We start from the raw sequence: 12,532 nt of genomic DNA on the forward strand, positions 1-12,532 counted from the left end.
CTGTCACAGGGCTGTTGGCCCCGCAGTGCTGTGGCTCGGCAGCAGTCAGGAGCGGAGGGAAGCATGACAGGCCATGGCCAGTCCTTGGAGGGTGATGTGGAGGACATGAGGTCCTGAACATGTGCCAAGGACAGCATGGGCTGGGAAGGGCTCAGTCCCCAGCAATGTGGTGGCTGCCAAGAGCATGAGAGAGGTGCTGAGGGGACGAGTCAGGGGGAGGAACTCCTTTCCCATCCCTGACCTTGACCGGCACTAACAGCTCTCCCCTTTCTCTGCAGGAGGAAGACATCGAGTACTACGACTCCAAGGCCGACACTGAATATGTAAGTGCTGTCTCTGTGGCACCCTGGCTCAGCCACCACCCTGGCCCAGGGCTGAGCCCCTCGCCAGTCTGTCCCAGCACAGCAGCAGGGGTCACAGCACAGCGTTTGTCACAGCCGCTGTAACCAGACTCTGCAGCGGGCAGCAAGTGCCCGTGTGCAGCCGTGTCCCCCCAGCTGAGCCCTGGTGACATCTGGCCACCAGCACCGGGCCTGGCAGCAGGCAGGTGGGCAGGTCGCTCTGCTGCCTGCAAAAGTTTCTAAAATTAAAGCCGGCATCTGAAATTCAAATGAAGAGCAAACCTTTAATTAGAGCCTGAATCTAATTCTCTGCCCTACTCGGAGCATAGCCATCCTGTGATTTCTGGCAATCAGTGCTTTAACTGCGGGCCTGTCAGCTCCCATCCCCCGGTGCTCCCGAGAGAGCTGGCACTTGCCGGCTCCTCCCCGTGGTGACAGTGAGGGTGACTTCACTCAGGTGCTGTGCCACGGGCACGGGGAGCTCCACCAGCAGTGCTTGCTGCCATGGGGCACCCCTTTCTGCCCTGGGGCTCCCCGCTTTGCTGCCAGGTCTCCCAGCTCCCCCACTGCTGCGGGATCCTTATGAAACAGGTCAGTGATGCTCTTGGTGTGAGGCTGCTGGGCAGAGTCCTTGGAGCTGAGCAGGAGCCCCAAGCACATCAGGGTGCAGCCTTGGGACAGCCCCAGCCAGTGCTGGTGCTCCAGGACTGCTCCTTGTCCCCAGGCAGACCTGGCAGCAGAGACAGTAACACAGTGGGAGAGAACATGGTGTCAGCAGCAAACCACAGACCTTATCCAAAAATAACACTCAGGTGACCCCAAGAGCATCCAGAAGGCCCTGTGCAGAAGGGAGGGGAGCATCTGGGCTTGATGGGGTCCCACCAGCTTGGGTGACATGCACTGCACTGTCTCTCCTCTCGACCCACCTGGGAGTCTATGCCCCAGAGCAGAGCCAGGGACAGGCTGGAGTGGAGGAGGCTGGATGGATGGATGCCATCAAAGCAGAGTTTCTGACTAACTGCCAGTGCCATTGTCCCCAGGCAGTGACAGTAAGAGGGCTCCTTGGCAGGGGAAGCAGCCACAGAGTCTGGGAGGTGGGATGGGGAGGTCGGGCAGATGCTGTGACCCAGGTGGAGGGCACTTGCTCTCCTGAGCAGGTCTCCCTGCCACAGTCCCACTCATTTACAGCTGAGGATGCAGAGGAAGTGTCCTGTCCCCCCCTCCAGTCTGGGGGGAGCTAGCAAAGGAGGGAGGAGAGGATCCTGCCATGGCTGCTCTGGAGAGGATGGAGCTAATGGGCTTAAAATACATTAAAGGGGATTTTGGATAGGAGTGAAGGAAAAACTGGCTGGCGGTTCAGGCAGGAGGAGACAGCCTGGGGAGCAGAGCAACTCCCAGCACAGGGGATGAGGAGCAGCACTAATGCATCCATCAGGCTGGGCTGGGCTTTTGCCATCACTGTTGCAGGGCAGGGGACAGAAGGGGGGTGTCCCCATGCCCACTGCTCCCCTGAGTGTCACACCCCACCATCCCAGTCACATTAGGCAGGATTAGGAAACAGGAGGCATCTCGACCTTGGAGCTGTGCCCTTGGACCCTCCCAGCACAGGGGGCACTGGGGAGAGGCTGTGCACAGGGGCATGGCACAGCGTCCCTGGGGACTGCAGGGCTCAGCTCCCTGATCCCTCCCTTGCCCAAAGGAGCTGACATATCAAAGAGGAACAGCCCTGCAAATCCCTCACCAGCCACATCAGCTTTAGTCCTGCTCTGGGGAGATACCGAGCAAAATTGCAAAATTGGGGGTGTCCTATTCTTGATGTATGTGGGTTTGGCAGGGAGGGCACTTCCCTACCTCTGCTGTTGCTTCCTTACCAGTGAAATCCCAGCAAATTTAATTCCAACAAAAATAATGGGGGAAAAAAAAGAAGATGCTGCTGAGGAAAAAAAGGAGAGAAATTATACCAGAAAGTCTGAATGGAACGTAATAGTGCTCTTTCCATCCTTTCTTTATTTAGCTTCAAATTTTCTATTTAAATGGAGCAGGACATATCTGAGCCAGAGTTGGTGCTGATGGACAATGGCTGCTGCCCATAACTGGGGCTTATTCACAAGCCTTACACTGGCTTTAGCTGCAGTGAGGAGGAAATGAGCTTCTTATTCATCTTGCCTGCACCTCAGCTCCACTATCTGCCCAAACAGACTTTGGATTTCCAAGTGGTTTTTAACAAATGGGACTATCAGAAGATTTTCCCAGGGGTCCCCAAAGCTGTCAGAATGTTTGCAGAAGGGAAGTTTTCACCTTTCCCCGCTAGCAAGGACCATGGGGTTTATGTGGGGAGAAGTGTTGAAATCAGCAGACAGTCTCAGTTGGGCGTCACAGGCAGAACAACACAGAAATAAATTCATTTTCCATCTTTTGTGTTGTGTTCGTGGCAGGGGATGGTGCTTGTCAAAGCTGAGCCTGGGACGTGCTGTACTCAGGTGGAAAACAGCCCAGCTGTGTGAAGGTGTCCTGGCCCCAAGGTCAGCCCTCCAGCCCCCAGCCACCCACCTCAGGTCCTGGGGAGGGCTGAGAGCCAGGGGCTGAGGGTGGGAGCCTCAGCCCCTCTGCTGCAGGGGAGGTGGGGCTGCCCTCTCACTGCCCACCCCTCTCACTGCTCACCCTGCTCAGTACATGCAGCAAGGAGGGGAAGGAGGGGAGGGAAAAAAGCCCCGAAATGTCAGCAGCAGCAGATGAAGGGTGTTGGAAAATTTAATCTTCCAACTTTCTCAACTAATGTGACATTTGGATTTCCTCACGATAAGCTATCAGCCCCAGAAGTTTCTTTCTTTTGCCTTTTTTCTTTTTTCTTATTTTTTTAACTTCTCTCCTCTGGCTGGTAATTTAAAAATAAATGGTCTAGAAAGATCTCTAAACAGTACCTTTGGCAAAGATTAAAAAAAGCGAAGGGGGATAGGGGAGCAGGCTGGCTGGAGAAGCTGATTGTTATTTATAACCTGGGCTGCTGTAAAAGCAGGAATGTGGCTGGAGAACACATCATCTCCCTCCTCAGCATTAAATTACTGCATTTCAGGAAAAACTGATATATTTAAGGAGAAAGACCCTTCTGCACAGGCCTGGAGTTTCTCAGCCATGTGTTGGGGGGTGGCATTTATATCCATTATTAGCAGAACCACAGCGTGTTGATGGGAATATTTCGCTGGCCTTTCCAGACTTAGCATGGATGGGTGCCCCTGGGAGATTGAAAAGGCTGTGCTGGCATCTCGGTGCGTGGGGCAGGCCGGGGGAGGCAGGGATGCTGCGGCCGGATCAGCCCTGCCTTTGTCACCGGCGCTGCCATTTAAGCAGCCGTCATTGTCATTAGCTGTGATGGCTGGTTCCCATGGAGATGAGCAGTGAACGGGGGGGCTGCATCTGCGGGAGCTCAGATCGGCATCGCTGCTGCCCCGGCTCCCTGCACGGCTCCTGGGGACCACGACAGTCCCGGTGCCCGGGGACAGGCTGGCTCTGCTCAGCCAGCACCAGCCTGGATGGAGCAAGGGGCAGGTGATTGCCCAGAGCGTGGCAGCCCCCAGTAAAGCTGTTGGGTGCTCACTGGGTGTTGGGGCATCTCTGGGTTTTGTCCTGTCCGTCTTTTTGGGAGACTGAAGAGAAAATGTGACTGACAACCCAGCTGTGAAAGCAGCGGAGGTGGCAAAAGCTCTCAGGGCGTGATGACTTCTTGCTGAAGCAGTAAATATGTATCATATTGATATATTGCCATGAAGTCGATTTCTAATGGTGTGTAGCAAATAATATATTCAAAGTGTAGCATCTATTTGTGTTATGTTGTATGCACTGTAACAGATAAATAGATGTTTCCAAGTTCTTTTGAAATGTAATGATGAGGAATGCTGCAAGATCTGGCTGGGGGCCTGCCGAGATGCTCACAGTTAAACCGATGTAAATTCGGGAGAACTTGAATCATCTGCTTTGCTCTGATTTAAATTTAATGCAGGATTTCTTCCCTCGGCCTTCCCAAGGTGTCTCTTTGTAACCCAGATCTCCCCTCCCTGCCTGGGCTGGTGACAGCTTCACCTGCCTTCATGTGGCTGGAAACTAACCCCCTTCAGGGGCCAAATTCAGCCTGGCTTAAACAGAAATAACTCAGTTGAGGTTGGGGGATTTATGGATAAAGGGCAAATGTAGCTTGGGTAACAGGAGCCCTTCCTGCAGGTCTGTTTGCCATATAGGTGTCAGTGATGCATGAAGTGTCCCTCATACAGATAGCTGTATATTTGTCCCCAAGATCTATACATGTGCCTCTTCACAGCTCCATGAATGAGAGCAGCCAGACAGCACCAAACCTGGCAGCATACAAATTAGCCCCTGAGAAGTGGGTGAGATCACGGAATAATGATAAACAGAGGAGCAGTAATTATATACAGTAGTTCCAGCTCCGATGAAGTGGGGAATAGCCATGCCAGCGTGAGGGAAAGAGGGAGGGCTGGATTTTCCAGCTGCTGGTGGTGACAGGGGCAGTGTATGGGCTGTGGCAGGGTGCCTTGCTGATCTGAGATGGGAAGAGATGGGGAGCTGTCACCAGGAATTTGCTGGATGAGGAAGAAAAGGGTTTAGTGTCAAAGCGGAGTTTTTGGTGCTGCAGATGCCCTCAGGCCACGGCTTTATCCCAAAGCCTGCTTTCAGCAGGCACCTCTGTATCGCTGGCTGGTGCTCAGAGAGGTTTGCAGGGATGAATATTGTGTGTGCTTTCCCCAGAGAGCTGAGCCCCACGGACAGCAGGCTTGGGGCCAGATGCTCTCTCTGGGTAGCCCATGGCCTGGCAGTCCCCGGAGTGCTGCCTCTGCTGCAGCCTCACAGCTTTGCAGGGGCTCCAGCAGCCTGGTTTTTGCCTTTTCTCCAGATTTACATAAAATTGAGAGCATAATCTGGATTTTTATCTCGGAGACATGGCTGCAGGGAGTTGGGAACCTGCCTGCCTCCTGCTTGGCTGTGCAGCTGTAATTGAGTCCAGCATCTTTCTGGGCAGCTGGAGCCCCCGCACTGGGGTCGGCTGGGCAGTGTGGTATACTCACAGACCATCGGCTGGAATTAAACCCAAACCTTGCTCATCAATCCTGTTACTCTCCTGAGCTGTGGCAAATGCTTTGGCCACCCCTCTCAATGTCATGGGAATGTCACCACCTTAGCGGCCGGCTGGAGGTGTTGCAGGGGAGGTGACATTTCTCCATGTCATCTGTGAAGGGGAAACAAGGAGGGGGCCAGGATGGTTGTTAAAGAAGCTTCATTGTTTACTTCCCCAACCCTTAGTTTTCCTTTAAATATATGGCTTTTCCTGTGAGAAATTCAGGTCTTTGTTCCCTGGGTTTTGTCGAGGGAAGTCTGGCTAGTGGGAGATGCTTGCAGTGGGCCACTGAGGACAGCAGGATGGGAGCATCCCCTACCCCTTGTGTTCCCTGGTGTCGTGGTTCTTTGCTGTGGGCAGCGTGGGGCATCCCTTCAGGTGTCTGTTCCAGTTTGGGCTTGGCACTGCTGCCCGTCCCTGCCTGTGGATGGTGCAGGCAGCTCTCAGCTGTGTCCCTGCCCCTCTTCAGCAGGGATGTAGCTCCAGAAGCACAAAGTGCAGGTGCTGCAGCATCCTCCTCTCCCTCCTTCTTACCCTGAGCATCTCCCAGCTGGCTGAAAACAGCCTTCCCCAGCTGCTGGGCTCGTGGCAGGGATGGGCAGCTCAGAGCCAACACCTTCTCCTGGGTTTCTTTGCTCCTGGTGGGGTGGCAGAGGCAATTTCTCCAGCTCTGTAGTGAGTCCACCCCCATTCTCACTCTTCCCCACATGGCCCCGTGCTTCAGCTCCCACCCTGTCCCCTGTCTGCAACCACCCAGCTGTTCTGCCTGCACCAGCTCAGCCCTGCCTGCCTTTCCAGAGGGGTTTTACCCCCAGTGCCATGCTGGCAGCAGGGCTGGGGAATGGAGAGGAGGGCTGGGAAGGTGAGGGAGTGTGTTGCAGCACCAGCAGTGGGGAATTCGCCGTCTCTCCACCATAATTAAATATTGTTTGCATTGCTTATTGACAGAGCGCTAAGCTGCACTCCGTTTTAATTTGCTCTTTGATAGTTGCCTTTTGCTGCTAATTGATTTTCAAGGCCTTTTTTTGATTTTTTTTTTCTGTGTCTGATTTAATACCTGCTGTGCTACCAAAGCTGGAGAGACAAGGGGTAACCAGTGCTTGCCTTTGTGCCCACCCACTCCTGGCAGGTCAAATCCACATGGGATCCAGCAGGGCTGGTCTCCCCCACAGAACATTTGGTGATGGGCTTCAGGTGGAGGAATTCCCACGTCCATCCAGGGCTGGAACCCTGGGTGACCCCATGCACTCTGCTCCTTCCTCAGGACGACCCCGATGGAGAAGAGATCGAGAGGGAGAAGTCCAACTCCTTGAAGCTGGAGTTCACTGATGATGACAACTTCAAGACCAAGGTTAACTATTCATACGCTGCCGTGCAGATCCCCACGGACATCTACAAAGGCTGTGAGTGCCCCTCCTCACCCTCTCCAATTCCTGCTGCCTGGCTGGGCATCCATCTCTCCTGCCTGCAGCCCCAGGGACCATCAGCTCTGGGTGCCCCAACTGGGTCTTGGTGAAGGCAGTGTATCAGGATCAAGGTGACAATGTGTCCCTCCCCAGGGACTCTCAAGAGCTCAGCACAGGCAAAATGGGCAGATCAGGGATTAGGAGTTATTAGGGAAGGGATGGGGAGCAAAGGAGAGGTGGTGATTATGGCCCAGGGTAAAGCTCAGCTGTGCTCACATGACTCTGATCCTCCTGCAGAAGAGCCCAGCAAAGCTCGAGAAGGCTCAAAGCAGGCACAGAGATGTTCAGAGGGATGGAGCAGCTCTGTGCAGCAGCAGCTACAGAGGCAGCACCAACCTGCTTGTAGGAGGGAGTGAGTGAGACATGGCTGGGCAGTGGCAGAGGGTGAAGCAGGGATGCTGCCCGTCTTCAGCCTGCTTGGGGCTGAGGTGATGAAAAGGGAGAAAAAGCGGCTGCAGTCCGCAGGAAGGCAGCCAAGGGTGACTGCAGGACAGCGTGATGCCACCCCGTAGCTAATTAAGCCCCGGCTGCCGGGACGTGCAGGGGGCCAGGCCGTGCCCCTGTGGCTGCTCCAGGAACCGGGATGGGCTGGTGGGCCAGCCCGGGAGAGGGCAGGGATGGATGGCACAGGATGTGCCACACCACCTTCAGTCCCCACCGAGCGCTGTGACCGTCCCTGAGCTTTCAGATCTCTCCGGTAGCTCGCCCTGCTGCGGTGGCACATGGTGACAGTCGGTCTCCATTTCCCTCTAGTGGCTGCTCGGCTCCGAGCTGGAGGGCATCCTGCAGCACCCAGCGCCCTGCGCCCAGCGCCGGACCCTGCTGGCACGGGCTGCCCCACGCCACCCGGGGCACCACTGTCCCCACACCCGTGTTTCGGTGGCACTGGCTGAGGGTGGTGGTGGCGGTGGGTGCCGAGCTCCCGCTCCTGCCCCGAGCGTTCCCGGCTCGGAGCAGCTCGGCTGCAGCGATTCCACCGCGGATGAGGAATTTGCAATTCGTTTGATCACCCATCCAGGCAGCTGATGAGGCACACGGTGCGAGCCGGCTGGGCTGCGCGGGGGGACGTGACTCGCTCCTCCTCAGCCTGCTCGCCAGCCCCACCACGGGCACACGGATCAGCCCAGCCCGGAGCAGAGCAGGCTGGAGATGAATCTCCGCTCCGGGGACTCGCAGCTGCTCAGAGAGGGCTGCTGGAGAGGGGATGTGGCACTGTGGGGTGACAGTGCAGGGACTGTCAGTCCGGGAAAGGGGCTGCAGCCACGGGCACAGAGCGTGCGGGCACAGGGACCGGGCCAGGTCCGGCCACACCGGGCTGCTCCAGCGATCCGGGGTGCAGGGAAGGGTCCAAACTGCTGCTGCTGCACAGAGAGTGGTTTGGGGTGGGGACAGGGCCCCCCGCCCTGCCAGGACAGCAGTGAGCGTGGCGCGTCCCCGCAGGGCTGTGTGCGGGAGCGCGTCCCGGCGGGAGCGGCGCGGAGGCGCTGTCGCTGCCTGGCACGCTGATTAAACCCCGCCGCCGTCACCCCTCGCTACACACACAAATTACATCCTATATGTGTTTTATTTACTGTGCCGTTTTTAATTAAATATGCAATCGCTCGCGGGCAGGGCGGGGCTGGGCTTACTCTGATGGGGACAGGGATGAGATGGGGACAGCGACGGGGATGTCGCCAGTGGGGCTGGCGGCTCTGACCTCGGCTGAGAGGGACAGGCGCCATCCCAAGCAGGACACAGCTTCATCACCCTGCACCCTGGAGAGAGTAGCAGCTGTGTTTGTTCACAGGGAGGATATGGGGGCTACACTCATGTCCAGGGAAGGTGTAGGGGCTGCATGGGTACTCAGAGATAATAGAAGGACTGTGTTTGGACAGAGGGACAATATGAGTTGCATTCAGTACAAACAGCTGGTGTGGCTGGTGGCCCCGAGGGTCTGGGTGTGTAGGTGCTGCCAGGGCTATCATGGATGTGTCAGGGCCCAGCCTGGTGCCCAGCTGAGGCTGGCAGCACTGCCCAGGGCTGCTCCAGGCAGGCAGCAGCCTGGCAGCCAGCTCACAGCCACTTCTCCTGGGAAAAACCACATCCAATGTCAGAGCCAAACAAGAAATCATCCTAAGTGCCCAGATAACAGCACTGTGTGTGGGCACAGCGCTGAGGAATGGCTGGGGAGATATGGGTAGAGTAAATCATGGTTTGAAGGCATCGCTGCCTGAGGGAAAGACAATTCTTCAGCAGTCCTGCTGGGATAGAGGGATCCAGGATTCATCCTGGGAAACCCACCCACATCCTGCCAGTGCCTTGGGACCACAGTGAAGGCTGGAATGGGTGATGACGGTGTTTCCAAAGGGACAAGTGTGGGAGGAAGGCTTAGGAGAGCTAAATTTACTGCTCAAATGCACACTGGCTCCCCTGCAGCACTACATTGGGTTGTTTTGCCTAATGCCAAAGAGATGGGGTGCTCCTAAGAGTTCTTGCACCCCAAAAATGCATTGAGGGTCCCCCAGGAGGGATCAGTGCCTGGTCTCAGGGTGCTGCTGGCTCCTTGCTCCTGCAGTGGCACCCACCACTGGCTCCTCTGTGCTGCAGTCCTGGGGCAACCCAGCACCAGTGGTCAATGTGGGATTCCCCTCCCACAGCATTTGGGGTCCCCTACGAGCACAGGGAGGTGCCATCCCAGCTCCCTGCCAGCCACCCAGCCCCATTCCTGCCACACCACATGGCCCCCCTTGATTAATCACAGGCTGGAGCTGCCGGCAGCTTATCTTGTGCTTTAATAGCTGAATAATTTAAAACTGCTGTTTGCCAGCATCTTAATTGCTTTTGTGTCAGGTGCAGGGCCAGTGGGAATGCAGAGTGGGCCTGGGAGGCTCCACATGGCCCATGGGGACACCAGCCTTGGGTTTCCCAGCCGGTGACTGTCCCCAGGGAGTGAGGATTGCACAGGGAGTTTTGCTGGGAAGGGAGTGGAGATGGCAGGCCAGCTGTCCCCAGTGATGGCTGTGTCTGCCCCAGAGCAGATGGGGACAGTGAGCACTCTGGGGAGCTCTGAGAAGTGGCTCATTTCTCTAGGGACAGGGACAGCAGGGTGATGCTGGAGCCTTGTGGAAGTGAGGGGGTTGAGGGAATGTAGGAGAAGATGAAAGCCCCCTGAGCTTCTTCTTGGGAAGGGGCAGAGGGGACACACCTCTTCCTGCCACCACCTGGGGACACTGCAGTCCCATCACCCCTGAGCCCACCCCAGCTCCACTGCTCCCTCCCCCCAGCCACGCCTGTCTCTGTGCCCTGCAGCCACCGTCATCCTCAACGAGCTGAACTGGACGCAGGCCCTGGAGGACGTTTTCATCGAGAACCGCAAGGAGGATCCCTCCCTGCTCTGGCAGGTCTTCGGCAGCGCCACCGGCGTCACCCGCTACTACCCCGGTGCGTGCCAGCCAGGGCTTGTGGCACGGGGGCTGTGACCAAGGGCAGCCCAGGCTCCACGTGGACAGCACACCCCTGGGCCTGGTCTGACACGTGGAGCTGTGCTGTGCCAGAAGCCATTGGTCTGAGCTCCCTGCCTGAGCCTGCTGCTTCCTCAGCCCTGGGCATCTCCTGCCCTGTCCCCTGTGTCCCCATTCCCCACCCCGGGCCAGCCCTGCCTCGCTCACTGCCTGCCTTCTCCCCACAGCCACCCCATGGAGAGCCCCCAATAAGATCGACCTCTATGACGTGCGCCGGCGGCCCTGGTAAGGGGTGCTGGGTGGGAGGAGGGTCCTGGCTGGCAGCCACCAGCTCCCTCCCCTTTTCATTGCATTTTGGCACTGGCAAAGGGACACCGTAATACAGGCGCGGGCATCTGAGCTGTGGCACTTGGCTCCTTCTCCCCTTCCCTCTTCCTGGGAAAGCGGAGCAGGATGAAGAGATAAATCCTTGGGTGCAGATGAAAGTGTGGAGAGAGCCCGATGCCCCCTCACCACAGCCATGGCTGCTGGCACTCACTCCTGGCCAGCATTCCCATCCAAATGAGATAACAACTGGCTTGGAAAACGTGAGCTGGGAGGATGGGGAGAGGAGTGGGCAGGCAGCAGCAGGCTGTGGCTCAGTGATGTCTGAGCAGCCTTTTAGCCCACACCAAGTGAGCTGGGGTTGAATGGGCTCCCCTCAGCCCAGCTGGAGGTGCTGGTGTGGCAGTGCTGGTTATCAGCTGGAGCTGGGGAGCAACAGCCCCATCCTGCCCACACCTGCTGCCTAAAACTGCAGTCGTGGAGAGGAGAGTGGGCACAGGCCTCTGGCACGTGTCCAGGGAGCCCTGTATCCCAATGGATCCTCCCCCTGCCCACATCAGGAGCTGCCCCCTCTCCTTGTCAGAAAATTAATGGCCCTGCTACTATGGTTAATTGCCTTTGATTGCTCCACATTAATTATTAACTGTTCCCTGCTGGAGTGCCTGTGCAGGTTATTGCAGAGCAGGGACTGGAAGGCTGTTTTGGGGTGGGGGCTGCTGATGTGTATGGGGGCAACTGAGCCCAGCTCTCTGCCCACTAGGCTGGCTGGCCACCGGGTTGTCCAGCCTGCCATGGAGGAGCAGCAGCACCCTCCATGCTGGGGGACAGCACACCTGGGGGGGACCCCCTCTGGGGCCTGCTCCTGCCCTCAGTGGGCCCCGTGCAGGACACAGCCTTCCCTGCTCCAGGGCCGCCATCCTGGCCACAGCCACGGGTGCCACTCACCGCAGTGCCCTCCCCTGATGAATGGCCCCATTAGGCACAGCCGTCTCCTGCCGAGCCCAGGGTATTCATCTGAGCCGGGCAGCCGGAGATGGATGTGCTGCCACAGCCCATTACGGGCAGCATCTTAGCTGGGCTCTGTGCTGCACCAGCAGCCCCGGGAGCACGGCAGGCTCCGGAGCGCCTCTCATGCCGGCAGGGAGGAGCAGCTGCCTGTCCTCACCCCAGCACCAGAGGAAGCTGCTGGGGGATGCTGCACCCGTGTCAGGAGGGCCCCATGTGCCAGCATCCTGCATCCCACCCGGGATGTAATTAGGGAACATCAGGCCCTGGGATTAACAATCAGAGCCTGCCCCTTCCCCAGTCCTCCCCAGTAGTGGTGAGTAATTGATACTAATGACACACTAATTAATTCACACGAGGCCCGATCCTGATCAAGCCAATAATGAGGCTCCCTTGGCCTTCAGCCAGGGCAGGGTCAGGCCTCCTGCAATGGCATGGTGACATGGGGCCATGTGTGGCAATGTCTGGGGTAGGATGGGTGCTGAGCACTGTGCCAGCCCCTCCCACACAGGATGGCACAGCAGGGCTGGGAGCAGGACCAGTTGTTTCAAGGGGTGAGGAAGGGTTCCCTAATTGTTTTCAGTGGGGAAGATTTACGTAGTGTTATTATTTTTCCTCCTTGTAGCTAAAAATAACCTAATCAGCCTGGCCTTTGAAGCTACCAGGGGGGTAAATAGCATCTTAATATGGATGTGTGTGTCAGCATAATCAGCACGCAGGAAAGGGCCTGCGATGATGGAAGAGTTTAGCATTTAGAGCTCATTAGGCTGACACAGTGTGGAGCAGCAGTCGCTGGCTGTCTGCTGTGCTGTGCTGTGCCGCGGGAGCTGC

At 57.0% G+C, this 12,532-nt stretch overlaps 1 protein-coding gene across 2 annotated transcripts in view; it reads left to right on the forward strand.

Annotated features, from left to right (window-relative positions):
• Positions 1-12,532, forward strand: part of CACNA2D2 (calcium voltage-gated channel auxiliary subunit alpha2delta 2) — a 207,928-nt gene that overhangs the window by 177,118 nt on the left and 18,278 nt on the right. For both annotated transcript variants that reach the window (XM_064432366.1, XM_064432367.1), the window contains exons 5-8: positions 279-323; positions 6,731-6,869; positions 10,221-10,352; positions 10,600-10,657. In XM_064432366.1, the coding sequence (XP_064288436.1) occupies positions 279-323; positions 6,731-6,869; positions 10,221-10,352; positions 10,600-10,657 (374 nt within the window). The remainder of the gene's footprint in view (positions 1-278; positions 324-6,730; positions 6,870-10,220; positions 10,353-10,599; positions 10,658-12,532) is intronic.

This window comes from Passer domesticus, chromosome 9 (assembly GCF_036417665.1).
Source record: "Passer domesticus isolate bPasDom1 chromosome 9, bPasDom1.hap1, whole genome shotgun sequence".
NCBI classification, from domain to species: Eukaryota; Metazoa; Chordata; class Aves; order Passeriformes; family Passeridae; genus Passer; species Passer domesticus.